The sequence below is a fragment of the Pangasianodon hypophthalmus genome, chromosome 12, assembly GCF_027358585.1.
Source record: "Pangasianodon hypophthalmus isolate fPanHyp1 chromosome 12, fPanHyp1.pri, whole genome shotgun sequence".
Classification (NCBI taxonomy): Eukaryota; Metazoa; Chordata; class Actinopteri; order Siluriformes; family Pangasiidae; genus Pangasianodon; species Pangasianodon hypophthalmus.
In genome coordinates, this window is record NC_069721.1 from 23,322,232 (window position 1) to 23,341,812 (window position 19,581).

General features: G+C 42.4%; 1 protein-coding gene across 1 annotated transcript; it reads left to right on the forward strand.

The window, feature by feature from the left end:
• Window positions 1–687: 687 nt before the first annotated feature.
• On the forward strand, window positions 688–17,930 carry polr2a (RNA polymerase II subunit A). Its single transcript, XM_034309273.2, has 28 exons — window positions 688–1,021; window positions 2,104–2,236; window positions 2,753–2,889; window positions 3,042–3,215; window positions 3,316–3,597; window positions 4,215–4,376; window positions 4,573–4,793; window positions 5,592–5,724; window positions 5,858–5,982; window positions 6,392–6,602; window positions 6,713–6,922; window positions 7,609–7,777; window positions 7,931–8,025; window positions 8,232–8,435; window positions 8,578–8,800; window positions 9,463–9,646; window positions 9,776–9,947; window positions 10,257–10,362; window positions 10,601–10,806; window positions 10,888–11,359; window positions 12,285–12,385; window positions 12,528–12,632; window positions 12,750–12,932; window positions 13,077–13,280; window positions 13,840–14,026; window positions 14,145–14,258; window positions 14,354–14,503; window positions 14,713–17,930. Exons 1-28 carry the CDS (start codon window positions 935–937, stop codon window positions 15,861–15,863), a joined length of 5,901 nt encoding a protein of 1,966 aa, XP_034165164.1. The 5' UTR covers window positions 688–934; the 3' UTR covers window positions 15,864–17,930.
• The last annotated feature ends 1,651 nt before the right edge of the window (window positions 17,931–19,581 follow it).

The window sequence follows — 19,581 nt, forward strand, 5'->3', positions numbered from 1 at the left end:
TAAAAATTGCTACGAAAAATAACGGTTATATTTAAAGGCGTGCTAAAGAACATTGTTAAAATAATTTTGGACCATTTATCATAAAAGCTAAGTAAAATATATATGTTTGAATCTTCGGTGGTTGAGGTAGGCCTTTCGCGCGAGCTTCTTTTCCAACACTCGTAGCTGGTCCAGGGCGAGACGAACGGAACAGTACCGTTTTTTTACTTTTGCTTAGACGGGGAAAACAGCATTCGGCAAACATCGGCAATGTTCGTAAAAGAGGCGGGACGATACGAACGTCGTTATAGTTTGTTCCGATTGGTCAGTTCTTACTTGCTCATACATATTCATAAGCGTGCCCACAAATCACGTTTCATATTGTTGAATATTAAAATTGAATTACACCCAGACGGCTTGTGGTCACGCCTTTTCTAACGATAGACCAATAGGAAGACTTGTTTTATGACTTCCCGCCTTATTCTGGTTAGGATTCGTTGAGTAGAAAAACGTGCATTCTGATTGGCTGTGCGTCGTCCTTTATGAATTATTCATATCCACCATTCGTGTAGCCAATGAACGTTCAGGAGTGTAGCGCTACAACCCGCCTTCGGACTCGTTTGCCCCTGTGAAAGAGAGTGGGTTAACCCGTAGCTGTCGTTCAGTCTATATAAAGACGTGTGCGAGGCGCTTTCTTTCAGATGCGCTTAGAGCGCACCAGAGGTTAGATCAAGGGGAGGAAGGGGGCTAGAGGAGTAGTTTAAGCAGTTAGATTATATACATAAATAAATAGGCACATTGAGTGGTAAGAAACGTGGTTCGTTTGGAAACCGCCATCGGACACGTTCCGGTCACCTCTCGGTGCCAGGAAGAGGGTCTTGGTGGCGTTTCAGAGCCGTTCCCTCTTTGAAAAGCGGCGTGCCGAAGGGAGGACGAGTCTCTTTGAATAGACAGGATGCACGGACCGCCTTCCAGCGACAGCGCATGCCCACTGCGCCTCATCAAGAGAGTTCAGTTCGGCATCATCAGCCCTGATGAGCTTGTAGGTCTTTTCCTTTGCGCTAGGTTTTTCTCTTCATTCTTTGGACACCAGCTTTGTTGCTCTGATTAACCTCATAGATCACCACTTTAGCTCCATGTTTTACTTTTTAGCTTTAGGCTCAGTGTGTTTTGTCCTCGTTTTAGCGCTAGCTTAGCATTGCTAGCCGGCTCACGCGCCACTCAGTCTAACAGTTAAGCGCACGTGCAGGGAAAAAAAAAGAGAAAAAAAGAAAAAAAAAAGTTGGACAGGAATTTACTGGATTAATAATAAAAGTAGAATTTTAAATATAGACTTTTATAAAGAATGAAATCACCTTATTTAATAGCAGTTTGCCTTTTTCTTCTTCTCGTTAAACTCCCAAAGCTCGACATAATGTGGTTTTTTTTTTACTTTTTCTTTTTCATGACAATAAAAACTTTTTTACAAATGAATTCAAAAGCATGCTTTTTTTAATCTTTTAATGCAAAATGTCTTTTTTTATTTTTTAATGCACCTGATGTTGACATGGATGGTGCAGGAGGATGCACTGAACACAACAAATCTGTTGCATTAGTGAAATTTGCAAAGAGAAAAAAAAAAAACAGCCTGCTGTAGATCTAATTTATTTAATAATGCACTCAGATGTTGCAAGTTTTGTCTGAACATGAATTAGCATCATGATGAGCTTAGTGAACTGCTAGACTTGGGTGTTTTGGTTATAAAGAAAATAAAAAGTACAGCACATTTCATACCTGCAGACTTTGAGGTGACAAGTCACGTGATCACAGATGCAGTATGTGACTATTTCATGAGTGGGATTATTTGTGCAAACATGGTCCTGGAAACTGGTCTGTGATGTTTGCATTATGCTTAATCAGTGGTCAGAAGCACTCTTTACTTGCTTAGCTAAAGAAGTGGCATATTTTGAAATGTGTGCTTTTACCTGAGTGTTATAAACTTGTACATTTGCATATTGCACCTACATTCTCACTGTATAGAAAGGCATATAAGTATATAAAGGTCTGAAATCCAGATATTGGACATTTGGGTTTTTGATGTATTAATTAAGCACAGGTTAATATTTTTGCCTGGTGTCTTTGCAGAAACGGATGTCCGTCACAGATGGGGGCATCAAGTACCCCGAGACCACCGAGGGAGGACGCCCCAAACTGGGCGGCCTCATGGACCCTCGGCAGGGGGTCATCGAGAGGTCGGGGAGATGCCAGACGTGTGCAGGTGCGTCGGGATCCGGTTTACGGCTGCACCTGAAACCATCGTATTTTAATCACACATAATTTCAGGAACTGCATGTTGCCTTTTAGATACTGTGGTGGTGTTTTGATTTAAAAAAAAAAAAAATCTCACTAATAAATTCAAGATTTTTATTTGTCACATAAATGCACAATTATATACAGTGTATAACTTGCAGTGAAATGGACACCTGGCCTCCTCCTCTTTAGACTGTGTATGAAATACGTCATTAAAGCTAAAATTAAAAAATTAGAATGAGTATGAAATATATGTAAAGTGCAAAAGGGATGTACAAAATGTTACGTGAACAATAGTGAGTAAAAATAAATATTTCCCTGAATAATTATTAGGTTCAGGATTGAAATTTTGAGATGTTGAGATAAATGACAGTAGAAGTGTTGCGTGTGTGTGGGTTTTTTTTTATTTTTATTTATTTATTTTTTTGGGGGGGGGCTAACATGGATCGTAAACTCATTCACTCATCTGCTGTTCATGATGTAGGTAACATGACAGAATGTCCGGGTCACTTCGGTCACATCGAGCTGGCCAAGCCCGTCTTTCACGTCGGCTTCATCGCGAAGATCATGAAAGTCCTCCGCTGTGTGTGTTTCTTCTGCTCCAAGCTGCTGGTTGATGCGGTGTGTGTTTTATTCGTTTGTTTATATAGCATTATATTTCTTCCGACTTTGCATTTTGCACTATTTGGAGTTATAACACTAATCTGGTGAATGCAAGCTTGTGAGCGTTTATTACCCTTAAAAATAATCCTGTTTGTACGTCTACGTTACAGAACAACCCAAAAATCAAAGACATCCTGGCCAAGTCGAAAGGTCAGCCGCGAAAGCGCCTGATGCACGTCTACGACCTGTGTAAGGGTAAAAACATCTGCGAGGGCGGCGAGGAGATGGACAACAAGTTCGGAGTGGAGCAGCAGGAGAACGACGAGGACCTCACTAAAGAAAAGGTGAGCTGTAACACACCTGGCTGGTCCAGGAACGCCATTTCTGTTCACTCTAACAATCGACTTCATCTATTGATTTTTACGGTTCTTTGGTTATGGTCAGGGTCACGGCGGATGTGGGCGGTACCAGCCTCGTATCCGGCGCTCGGGCCTGGAGCTGTACGCCGAGTGGAAGCACGTAAACGAGGACTCTCAGGAGAAGAAGATTCTCCTCAGCCCCGAGCGCGTGCACGAGATCTTCAAACGCATCTCAGACGAGGAGGATCTCATCCTGGGGATGGATCCCAAGTACGCGCGGCCGGAGTGGATGATCGTCACCGTGCTGCCGGTTCCGCCCCTCGCCGTCAGACCGGCTGTGGTCATGCAGGGCTCGGCCAGGAACCAGGTGAGAGTCAAACGTTAGTCAGATATTCAGACTTGTCAGGTGTGTGTTCAGGATTTATTACACCACAGTGGTGCTCAGCTTTATACTACAGAACACTTCTCAATCAATCGTTCAGTTACTAGCTAGAATTTATTTACTTTTATTCGTTCCAGTGAGCAAGAAACAATATAATTTCTTAAACTGAACAAAATAAAATTATTAGGGTTGAATTTTAAATTTGGCTTTTTTTTCCCTCATTTAGTTATTTTTGCAAAAACCAAAAGAATATAAAAGTCAAATTTAACTCAGAATTATGCTTCATTCATTATTAGAGTGAATAATTTTAAAGCCAAGTTTTGGTTTTGGAGAGAAACTTTAGTTATTTTTATGAATAATCTGACTAGTGAGATTAATAATTAAAATAGCGTGCAATTTTAATATGCAGATGTTTGGGCCACTTTTCTTTAATTTAAAGTTAAACTGTAGCTCAAAGAATGTGTTAAGCCATTTCCGATCAAAATCAAGGCTTTTTAATCTTCATGTTTTTTTGGTGCAGCGTGTGAATCATCATTTTCATCAGAAAACACTTGTGTGCATTTAAAATGTACCATTAAATTGCTCCTGCGGTTCCCCTTCAGGATGATTTGACGCACAAGTTAGCCGACATCGTGAAAATCAATAACCAGCTGCGACGGAACGAGCAGAGCGGAGCTGCAGCGCACGTTATAGCAGAAGACGTCAAGCTCCTGCAGTTCCACGTGGCCACCATGGTGGACAACGAGCTGCCCGGTCTGCCTCGAGTAAGTTTTAATAAAACGTGTACGTTAAATATGCCGTGAATCTGTGTGCAATAGAAGAAATGTAATGCAGAAATAACTTGGAGTAGACACAAGATAATTCATCACCCTAAATTTATTTCGTGATGAATCAGCTTGGAGAGTTGGCGTGACTGTAAAATGCTGAAGATCTGCTGAAAATCCAAAACGTTCATTTCAGGCGATGCAGAAATCCGGCCGTCCGCTCAAATCCATCAAACAGAGGCTGAAGGGGAAAGAAGGCCGTGTGCGAGGAAACCTGATGGGGAAGCGTGTGGACTTCTCTGCCCGAACCGTCATCACGCCCGACCCCAACTTACAGATCGACCAGGTGGGCGTGCCTCGCTCCATCGCCGCTAACATGACCTTCCCCGAGATCGTCACGCCGTTCAACATCGACAGGTAACAATCTCGTCAACCTTACGCGTCCTGTTTTTAAAAACGCCACATGAGCTCGCTTTCTGTCGCAGTAAACAGAGTGTGTTTTGAGTTGAAATATAATCCATCAATAAAGGTTTGACTTAAAACATTACCTATGTATATCGTTAACATCAGGGAATTAAACATGTCAGCCAAGAATAACTTAAATAAATAAATAAATAAATAAGCGTATTAGGCCCACAATGGAGTTTTTAATCTAACACTTTACAAATAATTTTACTGATAGTGATGATCAGAATGTGATTAAAAGAGCAGACGAGTTCAGACGGCGTATATATGGCGTTTTACGGTAACTTACACGCATGGAAACGTTTCTAGTGTCTACTGCTGCGTTCGAATTAACTCAGAAATAAAGTCTGAAATTGGAATTACATGATTTTTGGGCTTAAGCTACTAAGTGAGTTTTAGTTTTAGTTACTGTTCATGATGTAAGCGGCCATCTTGCTTTCATGTCATGATAAATTCGAGGTTAAGGAGACTCCCTGATATTCTGAGTAGAAATTCCAAGATTTTTTTTTTGTTCGTTTTTCTTAGTCAGAGGTTGGAAATTCAGAGTTTTTTTTTTTTTAATTTTTAAAACACAGTAAATGTCGTAACTAAAACAGACCTAAAGCACCTGGTGTTTAATTTAAAAATCTGCGTATACGCACACTTCAGGTTCTGTTTAAGGCAAGTGATTTGGGAAAGAAGTGCTGGCAGCTCTGTGATGGTATTGAATTGTCAGTTTATTGAGATGATTGACTTTGATTCCCTTCTCAGACTCCAGGAGCTCGTGAGGAGAGGAAACAGTCAGTATCCCGGAGCCAAATACATCATCCGGGATAACGGAGACCGAATTGACCTTCGGTTCCACCCGAAACCGAGTGACCTTCACCTTCAGATCGGCTATAAGGTAAAGTAACGCATTTCCCTAGCTGTGTCTTTTTTTTTTTTTTTCTTTGTTTTTTTTAATATTATTATTATTATTTTAAAACTGACGTATTTTTTTAATACTTAAACTCTTGTTGTGCTGGATGTCTTATCAGGTGGAGCGACACATGTGCGACGGTGACATCGTCATCTTTAACAGACAGCCCACCTTGCACAAAATGTCTATGATGGGTCACAGGGTTCGAATCCTGCCGTGGTCGACGTTTCGACTCAACCTCAGGTGTGTACGTGTGACTTTAACAAGAGCAGCTGGTCATTTCTAGAGCCCTCTGCTGCCTGGAGAGGTGAATTACAACCTTAACAGGACATAGTGAGTTGCCTTTTGAGGAAAAAAAAAATAGGGACGCTGAGCAGCTGTCCTGGAAGGAGGCGGGGCTTATTTCCAGGCCAGAAAAATGTAAACAAGACTTAAACTAGAAATAAGCCAAATCCTTTGTGTGTAGTTTTTTTTTTTTTAATATATATCATGCGTATTTGTGGCACTCGTTGTACTGATTTATATAGTTATTAAAGGTCTAGAAACACCATTTTAAAAACTACAAACTGCCCCTTTAATATTTAATGTCAACATTTTTGATTGTTGAAAATGATAGATGAGCAGAATACACTCCGATCTTCTTCCTCTACAGTGTAACGACTCCTTACAATGCCGACTTCGACGGAGACGAGATGAACCTGCACCTGCCCCAGTCACTCGAGACGCGCGCCGAGATTCAGGAGCTGGCCATGGTGCCGCGTATGATCGTCACGCCGCAGTCCAACAGACCCGTCATGGGTATCGTGCAGGACACGCTCACCGCCGTGCGCAAGTTCACCAAGCGAGACGTCTTCTTAGAGAGGGTGTGTATCACTCAGACTCAGACTTAAAACTGATTCTTGGTGATGAATAATATGAAAGACCAGTTTTCTCACTTGATGATTTTTCCCTGGGGGTTCTCTTCTTCCATCAGGGTGAAGTGATGAATCTGCTGATGTTCCTGTCCTCCTGGGACGGCAAAGTGCCGCAGCCTGCTATTTTAAAGCCACGCCCACTGTGGACCGGCAAACAGATCTTCAGCTTGATCATTCCAGGTCACATCAACGTGATCCGTACACACAGCACGCATCCGGACGACGAGGACAGCGGCCCGTATAAGCACATCTCTCCTGGAGACACAAAGGTGGGCCTGATTAATTAGGCTACACTCTTAAATTTAGAACTTACAAGGGTTCCTCAGGTTCTTTTAAACTTTCTGTGTAGAACATTTATAGTGTTCTTCCATCAGAAAGGGATGCAAGTAGAGGCCCCTTTTTGTTTTTTAAAGCTACACTGACACACTGAGTCACCTCTGGACCTGATTAATGAGTCTACGCAGTTAAATTTAGAGCATTCAAAGGCTCTTTGGTTGTCCCACAGCGGGAACCGTTAAAGGTTCTATATAATACACTACTTCAAAATGTTTTCCTATCATAAAGAACACTGTTACAGAAGCTAAAAGCCATTAAGTGTCCAATGAACTCTTGAAGAACCTTCTAAAGAACCTTCTTTTCTTCTAAAAGTGTGTATTAAGTGGATAAGTATGTGGTACAAACTTCATTACTTCAAAATTTTTTTATTCCAAAGCACTTGTCAGGCGTCTAAAATCTTAAATCGTAGTAATTAGACCACAGGTTCTTCAAGGGTTCTTTAAGGATTCATTGGATAATTTAAGGATCATCACTAAAATGAGTCTACTAGGTGCCGTTTCTGAAAGGCCAGAGTTCTATATAAAACCTTGAAGGCTCCTCAAAAGGGACAATCACAGAACCCGTGAAGGTTCTACACTGTACAGCTGTTTATTGACTGGGACGTTCCTTCCTGCTGCAGGTGATCGTGGAGAACGGAGAGCTGATCATGGGGATCCTGTGTAAGAAGTCTCTCGGTACGTCCGCCGGTTCTCTCGTCCACATCTCCTACCTGGAGATGGGTCATGACATCACCCGCCTCTTCTACTCCAACATTCAGACTGTCGTCAACAACTGGCTGCTCATCGAAGGTAAGGTTTTATTTGTGAGACTGCATGTATAGTCATAATTGTTTGATCTTGGTGAGCTAGCTCTCGTAACCAATTGATTTCAATAATGTTTATCACTCAGCCTGTGTTTTCCTTTCTTCTGAGCACGTGGTCATGGTTTTTTCACTCTTGTAGGTCACTCTATTGGTATTGGTGACTCTATCGCTGATGCGAAGACGTATCTTGACATTCAGAACACCATCAAGAAGGCCAAACAAGATGTGATAGAGGTGAGTGGTTTCTCATTTATCAGAGTCATAAGCTAGACATGTGTTTTTGTGGTGGAGTTGGTAGTTTTAGTGCCCCCTGCTGCCTGTGAGCTGAACTACAACTGCAAGGGGGTGGAGCTTATTTAGAGATTTACTTCCATGGTGGTATTAGTGAGTCAGTTTTAGAGTTTTAGCCACACTTAATCATTAGATACGACACTTTCCAGGTCATCGAGAAAGCTCACAACAACGAACTGGAGCCCACTCCAGGTAACACTCTGAGGCAGACCTTTGAAAATCAGGTCAACCGTATCCTGAACGACGCTCGAGACAAGACGGGATCTTCTGCTCAGAAGTCGCTGTCCGAGTACAATAACTTCAAATCCATGGTGGTGGCCGGATCCAAGGGCTCCAAAATTAACATCTCGCAGGTGAGACTTTAAGTTAGATGTCCTTAATGAGCATAAAGTGATTTCACTTGGAGTTCAAATGAGATTTCTCCCGCTGTGCACGTTCTAAATTAATTATAAAGTTATGTTTCTGTGATTTCACCTGTTCATGCTCCTGCTGTAGGTTATTGCTGTGGTGGGTCAGCAGAACGTTGAGGGTAAACGAATCCCTTTCGGCTTCAAGCACCGCACTCTTCCTCACTTCATCAAGGACGACTACGGTCCCGAGAGTAGGGGGTTCGTGGAGAACTCGTACCTCGCCGGTCTGACACCCACGGAGTTCTTCTTCCACGCCATGGGAGGCAGAGAGGGTCTGATCGATACGGCTGTGAAAACGGCCGAGACGGGTAAAGAACAAGAACGTTCAAAGCAACATATACAGTAGTGTGCAAAAGTCTCAGGCACATGTAATGAAATGCTGTAGAGTAAAGTAGCCTTCAAAAATGATGAAATTAAATGTTTCTACATTACAAAAATCCTATAAAGAGCAGTAAACAGTAATAAATGAAACAGTCGATATTTGGTGTGACGATCCTTCGCTTTAAATAAATAAATTAGTATTCTCAGGTGCAGTGTGTGCAGTTTTATAAGGAAATGAGCTGGAAGTGTTACTGAGCATCTTGCAGAAGCAGCCACAGTTCTTCTGGAGACTTTGACTGTCGACTCGCTTCTTATTTCTGCAGCGAAACCCAGCAGCCTTCATTATGTTTTTATCTGAAACGTGTCTCTTATGGAATCTGCTGCTTTCTTTACTGACATACAAACATTTTTCTGTAACATTTCACTTTGTGCTGGAAAACTAATGTTTGGAATCTAAAATGTTCAGCACTGACTCGATAAAGTAGAAATCAGAAAATAAAAATCTATAACAAAGTTTTTACAAAAAAAAAAAATAATAGGGTGCCTAAGACTTTTGTACAATACTGTATATAACCAAAACGACTGTGTTTACTAGAAACATGTTGGCGGTAGCGTTCCTCATGTTTTTTCTTTGTTTTGCTCTCCTCAGGTTATATCCAGCGTCGTCTGATCAAGTCTATGGAGTCGGTTATGGTGAAATACGACGCCACTGTGAGGAACTCCATTAACCAGGTGGTGCAGCTGAGATACGGAGAGGATGGTCTGGCTGGAGAGGCTGTCGAGTTCCAAAACATGGCCACGCTTAAACCATCCCACAAAGCTTTTGAGAAGAAGTGAGTCACTGCAGTAATCTCATGCTAGTAAATCTTTCTAGCAGTTGTAGTCTTTCCAAACCTCGTTGATTATCGCCTATCTGACATTCTGTCCTTGACCTTCGACCTCCATCCTGTTTAATCCACCAGGTTCAAGTTTGACTACACTAACGAGCGAGCTCTCCGGCGCACGCTGCAGGAGGACGTGCTGAAGGAAGTGATGACCAACGCACACGTGCAGAGCGCCCTGGAGAGGGAGTTTGAGAAAATGAAGGAGGACCGAGAGATCTTGAGAGCCATTTTCCCCACCGGAGACAGCAAGGTGTGTAATTTTTAAAAAGATTAACGCTTATACGATGTATACCGTTTAACATACAAGTGCTTATTAACTTAATAGAATGAGACAATTTGCCAAAAAATCTTGTTGCACATATGGTAGATCTGTTATCTAGCATTTATTAGGGAAAGTTAAAAATTAATCCCAGCACCTTTGACTGAAGAAAATTACAAACACGTTCAGCAAAATCCTTGTTTTCTCATGTTTATAATCATCACGCGTGCACTACAGATGCTGTAAAAGGTGATTACGCTGTATAATGCAGGTGTTGTAACTTGCTCTCCGTTCCTGCAGGTGGTGCTGCCGTGCAATCTGGCCCGAATGATCTGGAATGCGCAAAAGATTTTCCGCATCAACCCGCGAACTCCAACAGATCTCAACCCTTTAAGAGTGGTGGAGGGTGTGTAAACTTATTACAGATGGCACGCGTGTGTGCTTTTATGCATCGGTGCTCCAACAAACAGATTTGGAATCAATACTTACTTCCATAATCTAACTTCTAACTTCTAGTATATTTTTTTTTTTTTTTTTCCCGAAATCAAAGCATAAATGTAGCTTGAACGAAACCCAGTTCAGCTGCTTGTGTTTGAATTACTGGATTAATTAAGTGGAGTTTTTTTTTTCCTTCTCTCATGTAGGTGTGCAAGAGCTGAGTAAGAAGCTGGTGATCGTGAACGGTGACGATCCGTTAAGCAAGCAGGCCCAGCAGAACGCGACGCTGCTTCTTAACATCCATCTGCGCTCCACCCTCTGCTCCAGACGCATGACCGAAGAGTTTCGTCTCAGCTCCGAGGCCTTCGAGTGGCTCCTGGGAGAGATTGAGACCAAGTTCAACCAGTCAATTGTGAGTAAAACAACAATCCCGTGATGCGAGTGAGTCGCTGTCTGGATTGGATGGTTATATTTCAGTTCTGAAATGTTTTAGGTTCACCCGGGTGAGATGGTGGGTGCTCTGGCCGCTCAGTCTCTGGGTGAGCCTGCCACTCAGATGACCCTGAACACCTTCCACTACGCCGGCGTGTCGGCTAAGAACGTCACCCTGGGTGTGCCTCGACTCAAAGAGCTGATCAACATCTCCAAGCGTCCCAAGACTCCGTCCCTGACCGTGTTCCTGCTGGGCCAGGCGGCCCGCGACGCAGAGCGCGCCAAAGACATCCTGTGTCGCCTGGAGCACACGACGCTGCGTAAGGTCACGGCCAACACGGCCATCTACTACGACCCCAACCCCCAGAGCACGGTGGTGGCCGAGGATCAGGAGTGGGTGAACGTTTACTACGAGATGCCCGACTTTGACGTGACCCGCATCTCTCCCTGGCTGCTGCGCATCGAGCTGGACCGCAAACACATGACTGACCGAAAGCTCTCCATGGAGCAGATCGCTGAGAAGATTAACGCAGGTGAGACCAGAAGACACTCAGTGATCTTCGTAATTCACTTTACTAAAGTCTGCGTTTTGTAATCTTGCATCAAGCAGAGTGTTTTCTTTAAACCGAAGAAAATGGCTGAGGATTAGAAAGAGGGTGGCGTATTAAAGCGACAAAAACAAATAACAGCAAAAAAAAAAAATCAATAGCAATAACTCATAGTAGAAAGATAAATTATTGCAATAAAAATAATCGTAATTAAATAATTAATAAAAAATACTATTAAGTAATCTTTTATTTTCAAGGTAGTATGCGCTGGCAGTTTCGTCCATCAGGGATGAAATTATTTTTAAAGGCTTCCAGTAATTTATTAACTGCCTTTATTTTGGGAGACTCGTACCAGAGCTGTGAACATACTGACACCTCAGACCTGCAATATTTTATAATAAACCTTCCAATACCCGTAAATATTAGTAATATAAACTCAAAAGATTGCGTTTTTAATATATACAAAAAACAGATCTGTTTCCAACATTTAGGAGAAGCACATGAATAAAATGAGTAAAAATAATTGAGCCATGAGAAAGCAAGATGTAGGCTGAAGTGTCTTCTTAAAAAGTTTAATAAAGAGTAAGTAGTCATCAGTTATGCTTTTTCATTTTATTTATTTTTTGTATCCTGTGGAATCCCAGTTCAGATACAACTCATGCCTTTTATTTACATTTACGTGTATTGAATTTATCCAGAACGAGTGTGAACAGAAGTGTGTAGTGGGGAAAAATTTACTCTAATGCTAGAATAAAACAGGATGTGATCTTTAGAATAGCACTAAAAGCTCTGTTAGACAGGAGCTAGGATTTAATAATAATAATAATAATAATAGTAAGCTGGATAGATTTAGGTTTTCTCTGTGCTCAGTATTTAACTTCCCCCTTTTTTCCCCGTTTGCGTCTCCCAGGTTTTGGTGACGATCTAAACTGCATCTTCAATGACGATAACGCTGAGAAGCTGGTGCTGCGTATCCGAATCATGAACAGCGATGAGAACAAGTTCCAGGAGGTGAGATTATGAATATAATTTTTTTTAAAATAATATTTGAAACTCGCGCCTCACCATCACGGTGTCTCCTAATCGTGTTCCTTTCACATTATACACACGTTTCATTGAGCTGGTTGAATCCTGTGTGTCGTTCCTCTGGCAGGATGAAGAGGTGGTGGATAAGATGGACGACGACGTGTTCCTGCGGTGCATCGAGTCCAACATGCTGACGGACATGACCCTACAGGGCATCGAACAGATCAGCAAGGTGCCTCGAGTCACATGATTTAAAATGGGCTGCTTGTATTGTTTTAAATATGGAACAAACCCTCTATCACAAGCTCCTGTTTATTTATACCGAACTCATCGTCTTCCTCTCCTTTAGGTGTACATGCATCTTCCTCAAACCGAGAACAAGAAAAGGACCATAATCACGGAGGAGGGAGAGTTTAAAGCGCTACAGGAATGGATTCTCGAGACGGACGGCGTCAGTCTAATGCGAGTCCTCAGCGAGAAGGACGTCGACCCCGTCAGGACCACCTCCAACGACATCGTGGAGATCTTCACTGTAAGATTTTCTCAGCTCGCCGTCCGAGTTTAGGAAAAACCGCCAGATCTGTAGTTAAAAGATATTAATTATAATATAAAGCACTAATTATAAGGTAGCTGCAGCCATTTTTCCATTTTTAATCAGCTTATCTTTCTCTCGTAGGTGCTCGGTATCGAGGCAGTGCGTAAGGCTCTGGAGAGAGAGTTGTACCACGTCATCTCCTTCGACGGTTCCTACGTGAACTACCGCCATCTCGCCCTCCTGTGCGACACCATGACCTGCAGAGGTCACCTGATGGCCATCACCCGTCACGGCATCAACAGACAGGACACCGGCCCGCTCATGAAGTGCTCTTTTGAAGAGACGGTGAGAACAAGGAGCACAGAAATAAATACTTTTCAATGCATTTTGAATTTTTTTTAGTATTGTGTGCGTACTGTGTATTTATACACCTGCGTAGGCATGTTTGGATTTTTCTGTTCGGTTATAAATTACAAAAATTAAATAAATAATAAAAATCTATTGTTGATTATAGCTTAATTCGTTTGTGGGTAAAAGTTTGGTCTGCACAGATCCTGGTTGATCCTGAGGAGTATTGAATCTAATAGTTTATATATATATTTTTTAATACCGAATTTTATTTTCCATGAGATTCTTACTGATAAACAAAGCAGCAGTAATTATAATGGTGATTTTGTTCCACCTTGTTTCTACCTTTTCACATTATTACAGCTATAAACGTATTGCATGTAGCTTTAACTATGTAATGTTTAATGTACTAAATTACCGAAGTGTAGAGTTTTTTTATCTGTGATTTCTGAATAAAGGCAAAAACAATTGTACAGGAAGAATCCTAATGTCGAGTGTAACAGCGTGATATTCATTCACGTTACCTTTTTTGCTGGTTTCTCTTTGACCTGTGTAGGTGGACGTCTTGATGGAAGCGTCGTCCCATGGAGAATGCGATCCCATGAAGGGCGTGTCTGAAAACATCATGCTCGGACAGCTGGCTCCTGCAGGCACCGGCTGCTTCGACCTGCTGCTGGATGCTGAGAAATGCAAATACGGCATGGAGATTCCCACCAACATCCCCGGCATCAGTGTAGCTGGACGTAAGTAACGTTTTTATTTTTGTTAATTAGCAAAAATGATTTTCATCTTAAAAGTAAGTCTCTTCATGCATTTTCTTTTTTTTTTTTTTTTTTTTTTTTCTTTCTCCTCCTTTTGCAGCAACGGGAATGTTCTTTGGCTCCGCCCCCAGCCCTATGAGCAGCATGTCTCCAGCCATGACACCCTGGAACACGGGGGCCACCCCGGCTTACGGTGCATGGTCTCCCAGTGTGGGTGAGTGCGGACAGTCACTTTTATCTGATGCTCTCAGATCCAGCATTTATATTTTCTCTGCCTCATCCTTGCGCTCTCTCTCTCTCTCCAAGCAGGAAGTGGAATGACTCCAGGAGCTGCAGGATTTTCACCCAGTGCTGCCTCCGATGCCAGCGGCTTCTCTCCGGGTTACTCGCCCGCATGGTCTCCTACACCCGGCTCTCCTGGATCTCCTGGTCCAGCCAGTCCTTACATTCCCTCTCCAGGTTAGCTTAGGAGCCATTTTATCATTTTTAAGATTAAAGTCAGGGTTTACATGCATCCTCAGGGGGGAAGGAACTTGTAGTGATGTTTGGTAAAAGAGAAAATTGTCAGTGTACTATTTTTTTACAGATGTTCTAGACATGAAAAATGATTGGAAAATAGCTTGCAGAATACGTTATCTTGTCCTTGTACTTTCTCTCCTCTCCTCCAGGTGGAGCCATGTCTCCAAACTATTCCCCCACATCTCCGGCGTACGAGCCGCGATCCCCTGGAGGCTACACCCCGCAGAGCCCCGGCTACTCCCCCACATCCCCGTCGTACTCTCCCACCTCTCCTTCCTACTCTCCCACCAGCCCCAACTACAGCCCAACATCTCCATCTTATTCCCCAACCTCTCCATCCTACTCTCCAACATCTCCATCTTATTCCCCAACCTCCCCGAGCTATTCGCCCACATCGCCCTCTTACTCTCCAACATCTCCATCTTATTCGCCCACCTCTCCATCTTACTCTCCGACATCTCCGTCGTATTCTCCGACTTCGCCCTCTTATTCACCGACGTCTCCCAGCTACAGCCCGACGTCCCCGTCGTATTCGCCCACCTCTCCATCGTACTCGCCAACTTCCCCCTCGTACTCTCCGACCTCTCCTTCGTATTCCCCGACTTCGCCTTCATATTCCCCAACGTCTCCCAGTTACAGCCCGACCTCGCCCAATTACACGCCCACTTCGCCCAGCTACTCGCCCACCTCTCCGTCTTACAGCCCAACCTCGCCTTCGTACTCGCCTACGTCTCCGAATTACACGCCCACCAGCCCGAACTATTCTCCCACATCCCCGTCTTACTCCCCCACCTCTCCGTCTTACTCCCCTTCCAGCCCTCGGTACACGCCTCAATCTCCTACGTACACCCCGAGCTCGCCCTCTTACAGCCCGAGCTCGCCGTCTTACTCCCCCACGTCTCCGAAATACACCCCCACCTCTCCATCGTACAGCCCCAGCTCTCCGGAATACACCCCGACTTCACCCAAATACTCTCCCACTTCGCCCAAGTACTCGCCCACTTCTCCCAAATACAGCCCGACGTCTCCGACTTACTCGCCCACTACGCCCAAATACAGCCCTACGTCTCCGACGTACTCTCCAACATCTCCTACCTACACCCCGACCAGCCCCAAGTACTCGCCCACTTCGCCTACATACTCCCCGACGTCTCCAAAATACTCCCCAACTTCGCCGACGTACTCGCCTACTAGTCCCAAAGGCTCGACTTACAGCCCGACTTCGCCCGGGTACAGTCCAACGTCTCCGACCTACAGTCCAGCCATCAGCCCCGACGACAGCGACGAGGAAAACAACTGAAGCGGACGACGACTGGATTAGACTCGCCATCACGATGCCGACTTGTCCTTCAAGTTCCTCCTTGAAAACACAGCATCAGCATGGCACAATATCGTGGATGGACGTCGCCATCTTTGATTCGGACGACAGAAAACTACGGAACCTTGGGTCCTACGTGTGAAAAGTTCTGAAATCTTTCGGACCCGTCGGACATTTCTCACATCATTTCTGCAAACAGGCTCTATTTACTATGATATTGTCATAGATGTGAACTGTAGAACCGACTGCCTTTCAGCTTTTTCAGTTTGGTTGGATTGAGAAAGGGGTTTTGGGGTCTTATATATAAATATAAATATGAAAACCCACCCCTCTTAAATTAGGCATCTCTAATTCAGTGTTGAACATAATGGAAATCTGAGAGCTTAATTTGCCAAAAGCCTTTTGGAAAGCGAATCGTGGATCATATCTACTGCAGTTGGAACTTGGGAGAAAAAAAAAAAAGTCAACTAAAGTGAGGTGCACAGAAAATTTTACTGAAACGTATCTAACATTGACGTTTTGTTTTTTTTCTTGCTTTGTATATATGCTGTGCTCAGTTTGTTTATCCATGCAAATGGAAAGAACTGAAACTCTAATTAATGAATGTTAGGAGCCGGATTTGAGTTTGTTTATCAGCTAAAATTAATCAGACACGTCTAATCTGACCAGATGGTCATATGCTGGTCATTAGCATAGAAGAAAGGGTCGTAGTAGTGGCCATGTTGAGGGCTTATCTACCATCTTTCCTCTATTATTATTATTATTATTATTATTATTATTATTATTTCGGTAGTTAAACTTTCACCAGCATCCTGTTCAATTTTCAAATAACCACAAAAAAAATAAGTTATAGCCAGCAATAGCTTCTCTCTAACTGTAGAGGAATGTGAATTTTTCTGAAAAGATGATTGATTTTTCTTTTATTGGTTTTAGAGTGTTATAGAAGGAGGAGGAAGGCGAGGGAGTTAGTCGTATATACGCTGGTTTGCTTGTCTCGTCAAGCTGAACCTTGTTTCTTTGCGTCTTACTTTTATCTCAAAATCTTCCCAAAAACCTCATCCGTCCCTGTCAGCATCTGTATAAATATTTCCCCTTGACTTCCTTTTTAGTTAATGTTATTTAAAAAAACAAAAAAGAAAAGTCCCAGTAAGTTAGAGTGGAAATTTAATCGTTTCTCTGATTTTTTTTTTTTTTTTTTTTTTTTTTTTTTTGTCTGCTTCATAGAGATGTTTAGATTTGTGTTTGGGTTTACTTTTGGATCAAGCGTTTTTTTTTATTTTAATGCTCTCGCCTAGTCTATGCAGTTTGTTTGCGTAAACAGCAGGGGGCGGCAAAGTTGGTTTTGACAGCGTGCTGAGTGCTGAAAAACATTTTAAAACGACTTGACTAGCAAGCAGTCAAGCTTGTCATTTCTGTTCATGTTCAACACCATCCTTCTCTTAATTCAAACGTAACCTGAGTTTTCTTACATCAGTAATCAGTGTTTGTCTTTTTCTTTTTTTTTTTCTTTTTTTTCTTCTCCCCACCATCATCTGTTCCTGAGGGTTTGGGATGAAGGGAGGGTCAAAAATACATACTGTACAATACTGGAAACCTATATGCAGAACATTTTGTGTATAAACAGGTGGAACCAGGGTTCATTCCTGACATAAGAGGCCTTTGTCTTGCTCTTTAGATGTCAGTCATGGTGGCTTTGTGCGAGCGTTTGCTTTTTAAAGCCTTAGAGCAGGTTCGTCAGCTCGTCAGAGTCTCTGCCCTAGATTGCCTTCAACGATGTTTTCTTAAAGTTCCAGTCACTTATGTGCCCAGGCTCCTAGTAGAAGTGTGTGTGTATGTATGGATGTTTGAGTGTGTGTGTGTGTGTGTGTGTGTGTGAGAGAGAGTGTAAATTGAGACAGGGTTTCCTTCAGTTGGGCCGGGTTTGAAAAGGGTTAATAAAGGAAGATTTAAACTTAAATTGCCACTGTATAGAAGAGGACTTCTCTAATTCTCTGTATCTATTTGTTTGTTTTTGACTTGATGATAAAACAATAAAATGTTTGCCTATAATCCATTGCTGTGTTTTATTGCTTAAATGTTAAAAGCTTTAATTTGCTAACTGCTCATCTGGAAAAAAGATCGGCTAATTAATCATCTGAATATATTGAATATTGTAGTAACGCCAGCTGTTGCGCTAGTGGAACTGAAATCAAGGTAAAGTGAGAAGTTGGCAATCGACCGTCTCAGTTTCAGGATCCTCTTTTCTCATCGTCGTGTCAATGTACCGGGAGCAGAGACAGGAAGTATCGCACGTTATCTTGCGTTTCCTTTTCCTCATTGTACATGTGCTACTGGCTGGTGATTCCATGTTGAATGAACACAGCAAAAAATAGTTAATTTAGGTGCAAGTTCCACCACTGTACTCCATTCTGAACAAAAAAATAGCAAAGTTGAACCTAAAATTTAAAAAATAAAGATACATTTGATCTCAGTGAGGTACTAATCACCTGGTCATAGATCTGAAATATCTGTCTTGAACCATTTAAACCATGTTAATCATTCTGAAACCTTTGGGAATGATTTGGAAGGACCCGATTAAAGATTTCTGAAGATCCAGATTTATCTGTTTGCTGATACAAGGATATGATAAAATCCAAATCAGCTCCTCTGACAATTTTAATACATATTTGCTCACCATCCAATATATTAGGAACACCTGTACTCCTGCTCGTTCATGCGTTTATCCAGACCGCCAATGCAAAAATTACGTCAAGAGTTTCAGCTGATTTTCATATCAAACATCAGAAAGGGGGAAAAATGTGATCTCGGTGACTCTGACTGTGGCAGATCTCCTGGGAGTTTTAGGCACAACTGTAGATTTGTAGAGTTTACAAAGAATGGTGCGAAAAAGACAAAAACATCCAGCGAATGTTCGTTCTGCAGACGGACAGGACTTCTTAATAATAATAATAACCTTTATTTAACCAGGTAAGTCAATTGAGAACCAGTTCTCATTTACAATGATGAGAGAGGTCAGAGGAGAATGGCCAGACCAGTTCACACTGACAGGAAGGCTACAGTAATGTTTAGATAACCACTCTTTACAACCGTGGTGAGCAGAAAAGCATCTCAGAACATCACACAACACGTCAAACTCTGAGGCAGAAGACCACATCAGGTTCCACCGCTGTCAGCCAAGTACAGGCTTCGGAGGCTACAGTGGGTTATCGGATTCATTTTATCTGGAATTAATCTGTTTCTTTGTTTTCTTTTTTAAAAAAAACAAACTACAAATCTGTGAAATTTGGAGTTTAGTGTAGAATTTGGTTTAGTTGTTTGTTTCAGGTGCATGAGGTTTAAGAGTTTTTTCATGCCATTTTTTGCGACCCCTGATGTTGACTTCCTGAAGGAGAAATACAGCTTACCGGCTTTAAAAAAGCTGCTGAAACTAGAGAAGCTGAAAGAATCACTTTCATGAATTTCATAATTCATGTGAAACCACGGCAGATTTGCATTTGCTGAAAAAAATAGTGCTTTCAAGGATTTTCAGCAAGATTATAGTCATTCAATTCAATTCATTTTTATTTGTATAGCGCTTTTTTACAAAGGTCATTGTCTCAAAGCAGCTTTACACAAACAAAAGTAAAGTGAAGTGTGTGTGTGTGACGTCTCTGATGAGCAAGCAGGGCGACGGTGGCAAGGAAAAACTCCCTGAGATGGT